General features: G+C 34.2%; 1 protein-coding gene across 8 annotated transcripts in view; it reads right to left on the bottom strand.

Moving 5' to 3' along the window:
* LOC132697187 (GTPase-activating protein skywalker) overlaps positions 1-18,829 on the bottom strand; it is an 80,734-nt gene that overhangs the window by 58,619 nt on the left and 3,286 nt on the right. For 7 of the 8 annotated variants that reach the window (XM_060662484.1, XM_060662485.1, XM_060662488.1 and 4 more), the window contains exons 2-3: positions 14,888-15,271; positions 12,638-12,927 (exon numbers count right to left, since the gene is read on the bottom strand). In XM_060662484.1, coding sequence (XP_060518467.1) covers positions 12,638-12,927; positions 14,888-15,138 — 541 coding nt within the window. In that variant the 5' untranslated portion in view covers positions 15,139-15,271. Of the gene's footprint in view, positions 1-12,637; positions 12,944-14,887; positions 15,272-18,829 lie in introns of those variants that run through there. The other variant, XM_060662490.1, reaches the window with a different exon arrangement.

The raw sequence follows: 18,829 nt of genomic DNA, 5'->3' as shown, positions 1-18,829 counted from the left end.
TCATACTCGTTTGTTTATCTTGGCCTTACTTTTCTGGGCGTTTCACGAATGACTTATCACCTCTAAATGTTTCACGTTTACAACAAAATTTTTAAAAAAATCGAAAACCACTGAAGTGGGCATTATCTAGGGACAAGTTATTCATAAACTATAGCAAACAGTTTGTGCATCAAAAATAATCAAAAAAATAAAAAATATTTAAAAAGTTTGCTTATTTTAGAAAATATCCAAACATTTTATTGGAACATTGATTTAATCACTTAGTTTAATTTGATTAATTATCTCTCTGCGTCTAATAAAATCGGCTAAACCTTATTTGGTTTTAAAATGTTAAAACCGCCATAACATTGACAATTTTCCATTTGATGCTTTTCTTTAAGATCGAGTATTTAAAAATAACTTTAAAAAAAATTAGCAAGTATTCCGTCTAATTTATCTAAGTAATTAGATTACATTTTCTTTAAATTATTGTGTAAAAAAAAAGTTGTGTTTTAAAAATATGAAAAAATCATTCTCTTGCACTTTTGTAGAAATCGGAAACAGAAACTATTCTTTCAGATAAAATGTTTCAAGATTTAAAAAATACTTCGATTTTCTAAATATCTAAAAAAAAACAATTTTTCAATATAATACAACGATATTTCCCATATGATGCGGACTTCATTTGTGACACTATAAAAAGTTTTTTTTTCAATTTTCTTTGAAATTGCAATTAAAAATCTTCTAGACTACTTTCTTTTTTTTATTTTAAATAATATTTTGAAACTAATCAAATAATGATTTAATTAGATTTTTTAAGCGTAATTCTAGATTAAAATGTCTTTACTCGCAGTGTCGAACAAAATCGAGATTATCCTTACAATTTCTTGCAAATCTATTTTTTCGATGACACGTTTCCAAAATTTATATTGCAATTTATCGAAGCCCGTTAAAATGAAAAACAAACAAAGACGTAAGGTTAGGTTTCAATAGCAACCAGTGTTGCCCGCACACACACACACGTACCCTAAATGCGATAATTAACTTAAATGGTAAATCACTAGGAAGTGGTGCGGTCCTACACAACGATTTAATCAAACTTGTTTCCTAGCTTCCCCGCCGTTAAGCGATAAAAATAACTATACGGGACAGTGGTGTACATTTTTTCTGCGCGTAACTAGGTTAATGCAATTAGACCGGCGTCATCAAACAGGATTTGTTTGTAATAAAAATAGTTACTGCTTTTAAAAAACTTCTTATCTCGTAGATCACACTATGTTTAAGTGGCAAAAACACACTACAGTTTTTCATTTTAAGCGATATACACGAATGAGCAAAGTGCAATATCTCATTGATTTCAAAATTTATGAGAAAAAAAACACCTTATTTTTAAATTTTTGTTTTGAATTCGTTCTGAAATTGTTCTTCAACTTTTATTATAATTGTTAGCATCACCAGTCAACACTCGCCCTCCTGGCTGTTCGCATAATGGGGAGCGCGAGTCTGGCCCGTAGTTGGGCAAATGACCAAGAGAGGGTGCCACCGTCCACGCACAACGCTCGCTGAAGCCTGTCAGCCGTCGGGCATTCACTTGCTCAGCGTGTGCCTGGCATAAGTTGTTTACGTCAAATAAACCCCTTTTTACCGTTTAATTTTTGTGCAATTATTAAGTTTAACGCCCTAAAGACATATTGTCTATCAATAATAATAAAAATAATTAATTAGCAAAAAATATATACCAAATGCATAATGAATTTGAGAAATTTGTGCGTGATTAAATTAAATGAAATTACATTGTTATTAAGTTTATTACCCACTTATTTTATTCACAGCTAATTTATCACTTCCAGAATGTCAGTCTTTTAATTTTTGTATATTTCCCATTTTCTAAGTACACTGGAATTGCGTTAAATATTCTAGGCGCTGCAAAAACAGAAGGCTTCTCTGATTTGATACAAATCTGGTTATCACTGAATGGCTGATTGTTTCTTTACGAATTTTGTTAAGGCTTAATAGTCGGATGACTGTTTTAATGTAGATTTTGTTGATACTTCACCCCAAACACATACACCATAAGATAAAATGATTTCTACTAAAGATTTATATATCCTAATGCGGAACTCTTTGACAAACTTTATATAAAAAACTTTAATATAAAAAAATTATGGAATAACTTTACAGTGATATAATTGACGTAGTCATCCCATTTAAGATTCTGATCAAAAAATACCTCTACTTACATTAATAACAATACATACGTAAACCTAATAGTTTTTCCAATATTTTAATTTTTCTAAAAAATACTAGTTTCCACACTTGCAAAAAAATTACGATAACGCCATTATCTTTGAATATTTGATATTCGCGTTATTCGAAATTGACATAAAAGATATATGCAACGGAATTTGAATAAGATGCTACAGGGTGTTCAAAATCAAATCAAATCAAATGTGTTTAAAATCTCGATTTTCCTTAATGGCACACCATATATATTATTATTTTTTCTGGCCTATTTTTTAATACTTTGCGGACAATATCCTCAGTGTTTAATGGAACGGTTTGATGCTAGTGGTAGTATTGAATATGTAAAAATGGAAAGCTGCCAACGAAGAAAAACAATTCGAAAAAAAAAAAACTGGGTATAACCCTGGTCAGTTTCAGTCAAGCTCTGAAGAAGCCAACAGGATGATTGGCGAAACGTCAGCAAGTTCGATTCAGCAAAAACAGACGCAGGAGGAATCCAGAAGTTTTGTAAAAAGAATTTATCAAAATACTTAATTTGTATGCCAAGAATAAACACATTGTTTGTAAACGAAGGAAGCTCGCAATGTTGTCAATTATAGATAGATAGATTCGTAAGTACCCATACCTTCAAAACTATAATATAAGCAAGCAATATTTTGGGAAGTCGTTTATAATGCAGGAGGAAAAAAGTATATTTACCAAAACACACTAAAAAAACATATATTGCTGAAATCAAAAGAACAGAACAAAAACTGTTTGCTTATTTTTATAATATTCAGGGTCGCGTTTTGTTAATAGAAAGACGTGTTTTGCATTGGAAAAACATGTAAGTTGATCATGGAAGATTTGCGAAACGGTAACTCTAGAATTTGTTACCAACCTCGCGAAAATTAGCGATGAGCTAACTTTGGCCATTCCCGGCGCCATTAAAAAATGATTTATGTTCTAGAACTCATACCCAAACGCCAATATTTGTTGATACTCGCTTGCGACTGTTATTTTTAAGAAAAACAAGTCGCTCGGCGGCTGTAAAAATCACATGCAATGAAACCGATCGATGCTTTTGATGAAATCCGTTTCGCGGTTTAAAAGAGTTTTAAAAAAAACAACGTTCCATCAGCAAAACTTGTTTTTATATTTATTCCCGTTTGTGTTCGAACGGCAAAGATTATTTTAGTACCGAAATAGCGAACCAGAAAAAAAATCTGAAATTTGTTTACGAAACAAGTATACACAGAAACTTTTTATTTATATTTCTAGCAGAAAGATACAAAACTCCTTTCATTTAAGGTAAACCGATTCTTCGACACGTATACGCAACCATCGCCGTAACGTGGCCGTCATTAATCAAATCAAATGAAATCAAAGGTTCATTTCATTAGTAAGTTCAAGGGCGTAGCAAAAAACGAAATTAAAAGTGTGGAGCAACCAACGCGATAAAGTAGTTAAATACGGGGACACATTTAAAAAGTCAGAAAAAATTAGTATAAAATTCGTTAAGTTAGAAAAACTTTCGAAAATCTAACCAACCTCTTGGTATTATAAAGGCACCAGATATAGGTCATAGAAAAAAAGTCCCTTTAATTTTATATTTTTTCAAGGTATCACATAAACATGAAAACTTCTATAGGGTGCTCCATTTTAAAATTTTTGATTATATGGAACGCTTATTAAAACATTGCTTCAAAATTGTGTTTAATCAGAGAGATATTATTATGTTGCCAGATTGCGTCACTTTTTTTTTAATGGAGTCTGTGCTAAGTTGTTGGATTATTGTACAGGGTGCAGCTTATAAGTTTTGCCAGTGTTCGCTACACAGAAATATATTTTAAATAAAAACAGAATTTATCTTTCATATGAAGCAAAAATTATGCAACTGTCACAGTTCTGTTTCTTCCTTCTTGCGATGGACCCAGTTACTGCTACGGCCAAGACTACCAGGATCATTCGGCCAAGTCCACCAAACGTTACCTCCTGCTTATAACGATCAATACACAATATTAACATATGTAGTTATTCGATTTTGTTTGTAAATAACTTTCGTAACATAAAAAGCGTCATCTTTATCTTTAACGAACAATATCCCATGTTCAGCAAATTCAGTATAAATAATACCAAGTAGGAGTAATAAAATGATAATAATAATAATAATATATTTACTTAACACAAAAACTATAAGAGAAAACAAATAAACAAATTGGGACAAATTGGGGTATGGAGGTCCACCTCAAAAACTAAAACAATTTTTTCTTTTTTCTTTCTGGTTATTTGTACATTTTTAGCACTTGCTTAAGCGTTATTTCTTGGATTCAACCTAAAACCAGAACTTTCGAAAATCTTATAAATACCAATAACAAATTTTTTAATGGAAAGAAAATTAGTTACTCATCAGTACCGTTTTTTTTATGAAACCCTTTTTAATAAATAATTATAATTATTATATATACCATTATCAATGGAGGAGGGTGGGACACGACGGCCAGAAGCTTGGCCAAAATTTGGGTGAATTTGGTTAAAGTTATTGAAAAATTAATCGACTTGATGGTTAAAAGCCACAAAAAATAATAAAAAGCCTTGCCCCACCCTCCCCTACACCAATTTTCCAGTGCTCTACCTAAGCCCATTTTGAAAAATACTAATGCCAAGCAACACCTTTGCATCTGGCTTTTGTTATCGTGTGCCCTGGCTAATTTTACCATATTTATTTTCTATGTTAACAGATCTTGCCATCAGTTTTTTTCATTTCTTACGCAGACTATTTCATTTTCTTTCTAAAATTTGGATGGTTATTTGCCATTGTTTTTGCCCAATACGAGTGTACCATGAACATTTGGTAGTAAATACGTGTGGATATACAAGTTGTTAAAAGTGTTCCTTTAGAACTGGCGGTTTTATAGGTTTTGTGTTTTTATTACATTTAACATAATTATTGATACTTCTTGCTTCCATTTTTAAGTACGCCTAAGACAACACAACTGCAAATGAAGTGTCTTGCAATAAGTTTATAAACCAGTCATACCGTTAATTCTTTACAATTGTTCTCAGCATTACCGTTATCATATTTCAAATTTTACTTAGGCTACAATCAAAACATTTTTTCAGCGACTTCCGATACGCTCATACACTACATAAACATATTTATTTCCCTCTGGAAATACGACTGGCCATCAGGCGATAAGAGTCGGTATAAAATGTGATGTTTCTTTCATGAACGACGCCTCCATCGAACCAATAATCTTCTAAAAATAAACTCCGACGCATTTTCCGGTCAATTTTAAACAACTCGGCGAGTGCTTTCTCATCAAGACATTAAAATTAAAAGCCCTTCTAGTGGTGAAACCTGGCGATACATTTTTAGCGGGATATTTTTGGCTCACGCTTTCACGTTGATTCGGATTTTTCAATGACCCGAATATTTTCAGTTAACGAGCAAAAATAGATTTTCGAATGATGTTCGTTCTTGTATGGAATGTACCGTGTTCTGTTTATAGTACGTATGCTGGCATTTTTATTCAATCAATGAACCTGCATATACTAATATGAAATAAAATAATTATAATAAATAAAATAGATCCTGTAATCCAGTTGTTAGTGCCAGTTCACTATTAATTTACTTTTTCTACTCCCGTCTGTAAAATAGCTAATTACACACCGATCTAGCGTGCTGGAAGCGTCACTTTACCACGTCAGTTTCGTTTCCCACGGATCCGAACCACTTCGGACATTTCCGGGATTTTACCGAACGGGTTTGGGAGCAATCGGATGTTTTCGGAGATTTTGCCGCACGGCTTGAATTTAGACGTGTAGTTCGTGTAATTTTGCAAAATGTACCTAAAAACTAACGGTCGTTAGTCGTTAGTCATTTATGAAGCACTCGCTGCGCTCGTGACTCAAACGCTGTTGCATAACATACTACTGTAAAACTGTAAATCTCAATTTAAATTGCGAATTCAGATGTTCAAACTGGCAGTTGTAAAATCAAAACATTCAAACAATAATTTTATTTTAATAACACAGTATATTATTATTAATATAATTTAGTATGCAACATGTTGTCGCTCGTTTTTTAAACACTCGTTCCGCTGCGCTGCGCTCCGCTCGTGCTAAATAAACTCGTGACTCAAACGCTATTGCACATAACATACATATTGTAAAATTGGAAATCTCAATTTAAATTGCGAATTCAGATGTTCAAACTGGCAGTCGCAAAATCCAAACAATCAAACAACGATTTTAGTATAATAAAATTTTACCAAATACTTTTTAAGTCACTCGATTTGATAGCGTTATCAAATTCCTTCGTCCTACTTCTTTGATAGCGCATTTTCCCGCCTTTATCTTTGTAGGTACTTTTGAAAAGCCAAACGAATTTTGCTGAGATTAAATTTTCTACCACGCGGAAAAAACCATAAGTATGTATCAAGAAATAGATAATCGAATTCGGAAACTGTCAGTTTTAGGTTTTTTGCGATCAGGTTATTTAAAATATGCTACGTATATTTTTACTTTTTCGACGCTTTTAGAGAGATATGAAATAAAGTAGCAAATGTGTGCAAATGACGTTCCGGAATTTTAAAAATTTTATTATAAATCTTTCGTTACATTGTAGAAAAAAACTATATAGAACACATTTATTGCGTGTGACGAATATAACGAAAATGTTTTATTGTAAATATTAAGTAAGTATTCATAATTTGTTTCGTTTGACAAGGTTACCCCGATTTTTAATCTTTAATTAGATAAGGTTATCAAAATAGGTGTTTTCCGTGTAAATATTTTCGACAGGTGAATGCTAAACATTAAATATCTCTTGAACTCCGAGACTTGCCAGAGCATTACTCATGAAGTGTCTATAAATCCCCGAATCAATCGATCAATAATGTCCAGAACCTTTCGTTTCAAATAAGCCATTGGATAGATAGCTAGTTCCAAGTTCCGTAACCTTAAAAAAACAATATTTAAGTTTTCAATATTTCACACACTCAATCTGTATGCGATTTTTGAACAAAAAGTATCTATTTTCCAAGTTTCCAAGATCCAAGGCGGTAAATGTTAAGAAGAAAGTGGCTTTTACATGACAGTGGACAATCCTCAGGGGCTCGAAGGCAATGGTGGTCATTATCATCATTTCCTTTAGTTTTCATTAATTAGAATCATGTTTATTGTCTACTAAAGGGTCCAAAACGTAAATGGCAAGATATGAAAACAACTCAGGAGTCAAAAAATAGTACTTCTAGCGGCCTATTAAAAGTAAAGAACTTGCAAAAAGAATCAGTGGCGTACATCTTTTTGACAACACCACTCGTTAAGAGATCTAATTAAAAGTAAATTAGCCTTTTTGTTATTTTGAAATAAAATTTGCATTTATCTTTAAATAAACACATTTTATCAACAGTTTATTAAAGAAATTTCAAAGAGATCCGGAAAAAATTTAGTTTTAACGCTCGTGGTGGGCTAAAACGCTTGATACGACCGCGCTACCTGACGTGCTAATATAAAATTCAAATAATCCAAAAGGTGAACAAGAACCGATAATGAAGGTATAATTTGCGGTGCAAATAAACGACATGGTTCTAGCAACATGAATGTTATTATCTTTTGTGACGTTTATTCATATGATCTGTGTCGATAATTATAATTCGTGTAGCGGAGATTATGGGCGACGAGGAATAGTAGATCCTTAACTGTTAAAGCGAAAAGCTATGCCAAATTGTTCCATATTTATGATTTCGGAGTATATTATTATTAGGTCCGGAAATTGAAACTTCAAATTGACGAAGAAAACATTCATTTGGTAACTTTACCATAGAAAATTAAGGACTCACAAAATGAATGATAATTACCAACAAAGATATTATTGCGATTAAAAAAATATATATTGAATAAACAAAAACAAAAATGTATTACCGATTTTTTCAAGATTTTGTTTTTTATATTTCTCTTCTTAAAGCCTTTTACATAATTTCGTGTTGTTTTTGCTAAAAATATACCTATATTTTGGGTTTTATGTGCATCTTCCTCTTCTTCTTCTTATCTTCCTACGAAGGTTGGCGATCCATATAGCTAAACGAATTTTGGAAACTGCTGTTCTGAAAATATCATTTGACGAAAATCGAAACTATCTTCGCATGTCCTCAAGGATCCTCCGTAGGATTTCGTATTTTGAGCCTCTCATCATATGCCCAAAGTATTGGGTTTTTCTTATTTTTGTAGTTGTTAAAAGTTCTTTTTTTCTTTGTTCATCCTTGTTGCACCCAGGGAATACGAAGAAGACGCCATTTCGAAAGCCTCTAGTCTTTTTTCGGAGCAAGGATCAAGGATCCAACACTCACACCCATATAAAAGCACAGAAAACACGTAGGCCCTCAGCATCCTCATTCTGAGTTCCAGATTAAGTCTAGTTTTATGGAAGAATCTGTTCATATGCCTGTGCGATTCTGGAGTTTACCTCTTTCCTTGGATTCCACTTTTCATTTACGATGGTGCCCAAATATTTAAATGTGGATACGCGTTCTATGACATTCTCTCCAACTTTAAGATGTTCCTAAGTAGCAGTTTCTTTTTTTGTTATTGATATCCATTTAGTTTTCTTTCCATTCAGTGTCAATCCAGACTCTCTACTATGATATACCACTCTATCTATTGGATTTTGTAGATCTTGCATGTTATTGGCTATTAGAATAGTATCATCCGCGTATCGCAACTTGTTTATGTGGTTACCATTGACGACTATGCCTTCAGTGGCTTCGTGTGAGGCTTCCCTAAATATGGCGTCTAAGTATAGGTTGAACCAGAGTGGCACGAGAATACATCATTGTCTCACCCCTTGACTTATTTTTACTGCTACCGATCTTTCTTGTCCAATTTTCATTTCTGCTGATTGGTTCCAGTATAGATTTTTGAGTATGGTAGATCTCTTTTATTTATGTTAGTTGATTTCAGGATTTCTATTAACTTATTACGTCTTACGCAATCAAAAGCCCTATTATAATCTACAAAGCATGCATAAACATCTACGTTCATATCTTTGTAGCGTTGGACAAGTACATTTAGAGAAAATAAAGCTTCACGTGTCCCCAAGCCTTTTCGAAATCCGAATTGTGTGTTATCCATGTCCCTTTCACACTTATTACTTATTCTAGTGTGTATAATTCTCAGGAAGACTTTGAGAACATGTGACATTGGACTATTAAACGGTTGTCGTCGCATTTTGTTGCTCTTGTTTTTTGGGCATGGGGATGTTGAATAGGACTACTATTTATTTGATAAATTAACTGGTCCGATGTCTCTTCTTTCGCTGTCTTATACTTCTAGCCCATTAAACAGTTGTTCTATATATCGTTCCCACGTCTTTAGGTTGTTTTCAGTGTTCAACCTAATTTCATCGTTTTCGTTTCTCAGAATTGCTTGTTGTGGTTTCTTAGTCTTTCCTGCTAATTTCTTTACTTTCTTATGCAGAACGAAAGTATCATGTTTCTCTTGTAGTTGTTGCAAGCCAAGCTTCTTCTGCTTCTCTACATTTCTATTTAATTCGTTTAATTTTGTTTCATCCTTCTTTTTATATACACGTCTCTCATCCATCAGACTCAAAATCTCTTCCATCATCCATTAACGTCTCCTTCTTGTTTGTGCTCTACCCAGTGTATAATATTTAGTTCTTGTTTCATCGTCGTCCATTTTGATTCGATGCTTCAGTTCGTTTTATCTGTTTGGTCCTTAAATTTCTCATCTAACTGATCTTCTATTTGCATTTTTATTTTGGGATCGTTTAGTTTCTTTATATCTATTGGGTTTGGTATTTGCTGTCTAAATGGCATTTGAAATTTCATCAGTACAGGATTATGATCCGAACCTGCATTCGCTCCAGGGTATGTTTTTACTGCTTTTACGAATTTCTTCATATCCGAGTATGAAATCTATCTGGTTTCTGGTTCTATCGCCAGGTGACCTCCATGTATTGAGTTGTGTGGGTGGCACTTTAAAGAATGCGTTGTTGAAGATGATGTTATTCTCTGCACAAAATTGAAGGAGTCTGTCACCTCGGGTGTACCTTTGTCCAAAACCGTATTGTCCGACTATTTCATTATCCGTTCCCAACTTTCCAACTTTAGAGTTGAAATCACCCATAACGACAGTCACTTCACCGTTTTTCACCAGTTTCGTTATATCTTCTATTCCTTATATAAATATAAAAGGGTTGTCTTAGTCCTGGTTAACGAATTTTGCAACCTTATGCGCCCTTTTCTGTCATCACCAGCTTGGAAACAAATAAATCTTTAATATAAGCGTATGCCAAGTTGCCCTTATTTTCAACGATGTCGTTTATCAATTTTTAAATGCATGAAAACATGTTCTTAGAGATATACAAGATGTATTATTTTTTATAGTTTTTCAATTATTCCGGTTCCGGTAATGAAATCAAGATGGCTGGCCAAAATTCCGGACAAATATTTGCTCCTGAATAAACACCGGTCTGAATTCCTTAACCTAAAAATAAAACAAAGGCGATAAGCGCCTTTGGCAAGCGCGAAAGATGTTTACAAAAATTGCGGTAGGTCTCTCGTACGAATCTCAAACTCGTTGTTCCCAATTATTCATTAAATCTGACTCAGATTTCTTGTTTAGAAGGTAAGTATTGTTAGTCAACCCACGTCAAGGGTACATGACTATAAATTTGATGATAACACCTCAAACAAACTATAACCAGGTTCATCTGTTTTATGATATTTATTTTGCCCTCGATTTTGCCTGTTGTTGGTTCTTAGCCGATAAAATGCGGTAGTTCAAACATGCGACACTTGTCATTACACAGGGTATAACAAAAAAGTAGATGAATCCGTTAAGTGTATTTTGGCTACGATAATAACAAAAACATAGGACAGATAGGTAAAACATATTGAAATAAATATTTTGCAAAAGACAGACCATCAACGTGCTTTTTCTGGCTAATTCCTGATTTTATTAATTACTATTGCTCTTTTTTTGTAATATGGACGTTTGTCGCTTATAACTTTTTTGGAAAACTCTAGAAATGTCAAAATGCAACAGAGGTGAATGGATAAAAGCGACTAATTTTTTTTCTCGGTTGATATTCGACACGGCTATTTCACGAGATACAACAGCCAATCAAATTCCAAATAGAAAACTCATTTAGCGAAGGATGCTAATTTTATTTCCAAATATCTTGGCTCAATTGCCACCATGGCTTTAGTCGTAATTAATAATAATAATAATAATAAATACATTTACATAAAATACAACAAAAAGAATATACCACAACAGAGTTGGACAGGTGGCAAGGTCTAGCAGAGCTACTCCACTTAACCACCGATACAATGTAGAAAAATATTCAGAATTTAATTAAAAAAAACCAATATAAAAAAGTTCCTTAAGTCCACCTAAATTCATAATTTGACAATTTTAAACAAATCAAAGGGGGTTTTTCGTTCGTAGTAATTTTATAGACTAAAGTAAACAGATGCACAATATCCCTTTCAGACAGATTTAACTACTGAGAATCCTTGAGATGATCAAATATAGCTGTATCTCAAGCAGGCACTTTGCAATTTTTGTAAGCTGTATTTCCGTCTTAGAACCGGGCAGTATACAACGTCCGCATATCTCAGATTATAAGACAATCACACAATTTAAGTCTAATCTCAGTAGATTAGCAGTCTATATATATGTAAGTTACTTTCAGTTTTCCGTAGGACTTCTGCAGTAAATAAGATAAAAAGATTTCAGATCATTGTACTGGATAATTTCCTCTTTTTTATTACCAAAAAAAACAAACTGGGCTTTGGAGATTCTAGAAATCACTTCAAGATCCTCATTTATGTCATATTTCTTGACACATCCCGAGCCCTAAAAAGGTCATAAGTGACATTAAGCAGTCCTGTGGTCGTACTTTGCCCAGGGCTAAACCCTGATTCGAATCAGCAGCATGATTATTAAGTTGATCATATCCACCATCTCCAATATAAGAGTAAGCTAATACGGCGAAAATGTTTCAGATGGTGAAGTTATCTTAGCAACAGGTATTATATTAGCTTCATTCTACAATGAGGGAAATTTACTGGTAATAATAAACGTCACCAGTGAGGAGTGATTAAAGAAAATGTTTTCAGATCGATACCGTCCACACTCTTTATAACAGTTGCGGAAGTTCCTGACTAAATATGTTACTTATGTCAACTTCTTGGAAAATTTGTGTCAAACGTATACGGAATACAAACATTTTCCCCCCTAAAAATTATTTTTCATCACCGGTGAAATCCTTACGGTGATTTAGCAATCTGTGAAATCTTTGTGAAAGCGTGCGTGAAATGTTACGTAATATGTTGTACCAGTTTGCCACTGGGTCATTATACTTTCCGCTCTGTAGATTATCGAACTTATGCGCAGTAAAACTCACCGGTCACGTAATGCAGAAGCAACGCGCAGAGCGGATAGATGGCGGGACTGTACACGATATCCGGACAGGCGTATCCCAGCACAGAAACGACCCGATCCGCCGAAGCGCGCCCCGCCCTCGTCAGGTGGTAGGCGTGGCAACGAGACGGTTCGACGAACGGCGGAAGACTGACCGGACGTTCGGGTAATTCGGACGTACCGAAAACTTGAACGACCATGTCCCAATAGAAACCGTCGCCCGAAACCCCGCCCGCAGCGTGGTGCTGCGCGCAAAGCATCGGCCACAGTTCTCTGCGAAAAACGAGAACTAAATTTCATTTTTTTCCATTTACCCTTTGGACGGTTTCGTTGTTTTCGAAAACTCTTATAAGTCAGTTAAAGTTATAGTTACAAGTTATAAATTTTTTTTAACGCAATAGATCTACGGCATAAAAAAGAACAAACATTATTTATAATATAACTACTGAATAAAAATTTGCTGTGGGTGTATCTTTAATTTCAGTTTTTTGCTACGAAGCGGCACAATGTTAGAAAAAATAAGAAGAAGCTGGGAATAAAATGTCACTTGCCTGGAGAAAAACAGTAAAAAGGCGTTTTTAACAATATTGTGATTATTTTCTCAAAAAAAAAATCTCCCAACATTAAAGCAAATTCGTGGTCACGGTATACAGGGTATCCCATTTTCATGTGCCATTACTTATTATCAAAGACATTTTGATGTTATACACAGTTTTTTATTGCAATTTAAAAAATAAATAAATGAATGAAATATATAATTTGAATCCAAAGTTTGTTTGCCAGGACCGTCATCAGAGTCAGAAATTTTATTTTCGCTATGTTTTAAGCAATCTCAAACGTTTTAAAACTAAACTTCTTCAAAAACTACTGGATAAACAAATTAAACAAGTTTCTAGGTATAGTCGGTACGATTTACGATGGCATAGTAGATAGTAAAATGCAAGACAGAATAAAATATATTGGTCATCTTGCTTTCACCTATACTTCAGCAGATGTTGTTCCGTAATGCAAGACAGCCGTCACTAATGATCACAATTATATTACTTGGGAATAAGAGCGACAGAATCAGTTGTAATTAGCAATTATTAATTTTACTGGCCCGCCCAGGCTGCATTTTTTATGTAATAATAGATCAGGATGTTCCTTAACGTTATGCTAATATTTAATTAAGGGAATCTATGTGCAAAAATTATGATAGTTATGCAAAAAAATTGAAACAATACCGAAAAAACTGGAAAATAAAAAAAAACATATCATACAAGTAAACTATATTTAGTTTGTATTTAGGATGAAACATATTCATCATCAGAGCCAAAAATTGGAACTGCTACTACCAGAAAATGATCCTTCGTATACATTAATAAAAAGTAACAAGTTTTGGTACCGTTATATCAAGTGTATTCTATTTTTCCCTGTATTCTTTTATTATATTTTCTATACTTGTTATACAACTTATCCAATTTTCTTCGGTGAATGTCTGGAGAGCTGCCCTCCAAACATACACTACTCCAATATCATCGTGCCTAGCCTCACTTACAATATTTTTACTTAAAAATAGTTTGCCATGAACTCACACCAATTCAGTGGCATTAAATACACAACCGAGTGCAATTAGGTAAAATAATGAGGCACCTTCTCCTTTGGTTTTGTGACCGACTGAACCAGTGCAAATCGTGCGACTATAGAAAAGTCAGATTCACGAAGAGAATGGTATGCCATCGGATTCAAAAGACTTTTTGTTTTTTAATTTATTTTTTAAAGTACGTAAGAACTCTTCCTCCACAAAAGGCACCAAGTAAAAACTCACCATTCACATCCCTAGTAACACCCGGACCAATAATTTTGTTATCCAACTGAACGGAACTAACAATATTTTTAGGAGCACCTATGAAATAGTTTTGAAGCAGTTTTTCAAAAATGTGGTGGAAACTACTGCAATTATCCAGAAATTAGTGCTATCTGTGTACTGGCAGGTAAATGGGTGGGTTTTATGACCGACTATGCTCTCAGAAATCGTATAGACTATAACTATGTACTAAAGGAACATTACTATTACTTCGCGTTTGATTCTCATATGAACACTTGTTTGATACAAGTTACAAGATACAACAAGTTTCTGTAATTCTTTTTTTTTCCCTTTCCTCGGGTTAGATAGAACTGCATACTAATCTTTAGTGGCCTCAATCTCGAATTTGTGATATACGAAACAAAAACTATAGACCATGATACCTACTTTCGTATCGGATGGTTGGCAGGCCACGAATTAGACCGCAATATTTGCTTGACCTCATGCTTGCGACCAGACTGCAACAAGATCCGTATCTCGGATGCGGTTTTCAATGGTTTAGTGGCCGACGTGGGACTCTGGGGCACGACGACGACCCCCGTCGAGTCCACGAGAAGGGTAAAAGGTCCCCCCAGAGACGTGGAGGTCCCGTCAGTAGCCCCATTCACATCTAGCGTCCCGTCTTCGACTATGAGCATCGCAGAACGCGTAGAAATGCCGTTACCGCTGTTACCGTTGGCTGGGTGTTTCGCGGGGTCGGTCACAGCGGCGGCGGCAGGGGCCGACGACGCGTGCCCTATGTTAAATCTTGAAACATCGCTGCGATATTATCTGAAAACCAGAAGGGAAACATTGAGTCGAGTCATTCGATTAGAAAAAATACAAAACAAAAATATTGAAGCACCAAAATGCAGGGTGTTTCAACAAACGCTTTGCTTATAAACTTGCGCGCATAGAAATCGGTCCGTTGTGAACTTTTGACTTCAATTTAATTGTTTTGGAAACTACTGACGAATTTCTTGTGGAATGTTAAGACAGTCTTCCTCTCCTGTAGCAATAAGCTCTGCGATCAAGGTTGGGGTACGAAGTCTAGATCGAATTCTCCGTTTTAGCTCATCTCATAAATGTTCGATGGGATTGAGGTCGGGATTGCATGGTGGCCACTCCATGCGGTGTGCGGTACACTTTCTATCTTCGGTTACTACCAAAAAGGCACATTCTGGTCTCATCTGAGAACAGGACAGACCCCCATTGGTCCAATGTCCAATTCAGATGATTCCATGCAAAACGTAGGCGTGCTTGTCGATGAGCTGGAATAAGTTTTGGACCAATTGCAGTTGTTTTTGGGGTCAGGTTATTTTTCTTCAGTCTTGTTCTCGCTGTCCACTGACCAAAGCGGTCATCACGAGCCGTTTCAGGGCGCCTAGTGTAGTATGCATCAAGCTAACATAATTAAACGCTATCCAAACGGATAAAAACAAACAATGTGAAAATTCCAGTTTCAACGGCGATTAGTTTATGTCTATAGCAAGTTTTCATAACTACTGCATGGACACTTTTCACTTCTTTAACCCTAGCTACGCGTATACAAGATCAGCACTCTTGACAAATTTGAACTCATACTAAAGCATATTAAATTGTCATCTAGAAAAAAAAAATACTAAAGTCAACAATTTACAATGGGCCGACTTCTATGCACGCAAGTTTAGTTCATATAATAATAATAAATAGACTTTATTGAAATTGTACAATAATTACAATTGGCGAAGTTGAAGCAATGCTATCTTAACTACAATATTATAGCCGACAATAAAGTTCATTATCTCATTGGTTTGTGCTCGTTTCGGGAGTACCCCTTAGATGCAATAAAATGTATTGGATCGGTAGAATTGTAGAAAAATAATAACAAATAACCTAATAATACGACCAAAAATCTTCGCAGAACCGTGGTAAATCCCATCCCAACAGATGTTTACTCTGCATTAACTAGGTCTTGCCTGAGGTGGACCATCACAAATGTTTGTAGAAACTTAAGCATTGATGATATTTTCGAATAAGTAGAAGCGTTTATTTTAACATCAAATACTGTTATTGTGTTGGATAATAGCTGGTATCATTCAGACCAAATTAGAAAAATTCTAAATACCTCTTTAAATAAATGATTTATATTTTGAAGAGAGCTAGACGAAAAAACAACTTCTGGAATTATTAAAAATAAAACATTTTAATAAAGACTACAAAATCGATTCGATAGCACAACAAAACCCCGAGAACGATTAGTGGCGGAATTTTTTATTATTATTATTATATTTTACATTTTGCATTTTAATAATGATACTATGTAGAAATGTAATGATATAAATCGCAATAAATTGTTACTTTGTACTAAAAAAACATACTGATATCCCGCTTGTTAGTGTAGGTAGATAAATTCCTAGGACGGTCCTGGAATAGTTACGGATAAGGATCTGCTCGGCAGGGTTATCTATAAGGGGCTGCGGTTTGGGAGTAATAAATAATAGACAAAGCTAATCACGGATTGTAAAAGCACTATATCTCTGGTTCTAGTATACAGCATATATTTTGTATTTCTTAAAGTTTACAGTTAATTTTGGACGAACCTCGTGACACAAGTCTGGAGGAAATTTATTATATAATTTATGAAACATATTTTCTAGTGTTATAGAAGGATTCACATAAACACGATAAGTTAAGTCACATAGCAGAGGTGGTCGTCCATTTCTGTGGGTAATGATTAATTAGAAATTCTGGTTATTTAGAAATTCTATCTCAGTGTTATCAACTTTTTGACACTAGTCTGGAGGAACTTTATTAACTAATTTAGGAACCATATTTTTTAGTGTTATAGAAGGATTCACACAAACACGATAAGTTAAGTCACATAGTCACATAAGTCACAGATATTCTATGGGATAACAAGCTATAAAATTGAGTGTCGGGGCAGTAAATTTTGGACGAATCTCCTGACACAAGTCTGGAGGAACTTTTAGTTATTGAAAACACTTGCCTATGAAGATGCGCCTTCCTAATTTTGTGAACCCTTTAATTTCCTTTTTTTTTTCTAAATATCTTAAATATTCCTTTGTTGGCAACGTCATTTATAATGACTAAATAAAAATTGTGAAGTCCAGTGCCGTTCCAATAGGTATTTTAACGAATAGTTGAGCGACTGACTTTTTTGCAATTTTTGCTATTTACTTTGAATAAGCCGTTAAAAGTAAAACTTTTTCGTTTTTTCATAAACTTTGGTCACCAATAATGTTGGGACTTGACCGGTCAATTCACCACTTTTTAATTGACTAGTCAAAAAATGTTTCAAATAACATCTTGCAATTGTAGAATGTTATGTAATGTAATGTAATGTAAATGTATTTTATAAATAAATAATAAATGCATTTATGATGTCCAATTTACCTATAACCCTCTTCCCAATTATAATAATATTGATACTACTTTTAAAATTATTTCTGTCAATTGACACCAAAAAAAATGACGGGTCAATTCCACAATCGTAGTCACAAGGAACTTAGTTCAAAAAAATTAATACTAAAGCAAATTTTAAAAACTGACAACCATGAACTTCATTGAAGATTGTAGCTTACGATGCAAGGATTTTTCCGCAAGCCGTTTTTTTTTTAACATTGGAAAATACACATTGGCGTCCCTCATATCTAAGATGTCACGATTATTTTAAAAATTTTGAAGTAACAGTGTTCAACACTGATGGCAGTTTTCACGTTTCACTGGTGGTACATGCTTGAATGGTAAATGGAAACAACAAAAACGATATTGAGAAATGATCCAAAAAAAATTTAAAACACCTTTTCCGCATCAGATTGTTGATATTCTAAATATTCCATTAGATATTTTTAATCTAAGTAATAGATTTCTGTTTAAAATTGTTAAAATCCCATTTGGGAAAACACACTCTTTATTTAATTTTGTAAGAGAACGGGGTCCTCTCGGGGTGAAGTGGGTAGCACGAAAACATAGAAGAGACTTCTTACTATTTTACTGATGTTGCGTGTCTTTAACAATTGCGTGAAATAAAACGAAAAAACTTCGCTTCCGTAGCGAGACGCCGTCGAACAACAACTCCTGTATCGGAATCCGGACTCGTCGGCTCGTCGTGACGTGCCGGGGTCCGAGCGGGATCAAAGGGTTTTTGCTATTATTGCTATGTTTTCAAATATATATGCGAAATTTATATTTTTTGTATATTTTAAATGGTGTATATTATTTTATGGTTTTGTTAGTACTCCATACTTTTTATCTGAGTCCTGTCCAGTTGACGTTAATTTTTGACGAACTTTGTTTTATTTATTAGGGAGCTTCAGAACTGACCATCCGGATCTCTCAATTTGTAGA

This window comes from Cylas formicarius, unplaced genomic scaffold (assembly GCF_029955315.1).
Source record: "Cylas formicarius isolate icCylForm1 unplaced genomic scaffold, icCylForm1.1 PGA_scaffold_1__22_contigs__length_36826433, whole genome shotgun sequence".
NCBI classification, from domain to species: Eukaryota; Metazoa; Arthropoda; class Insecta; order Coleoptera; family Brentidae; genus Cylas; species Cylas formicarius.
The sequence above is the reverse complement of the archived record's forward strand: the minus strand, read 5'-3'. Positions and strand labels throughout refer to the sequence as shown.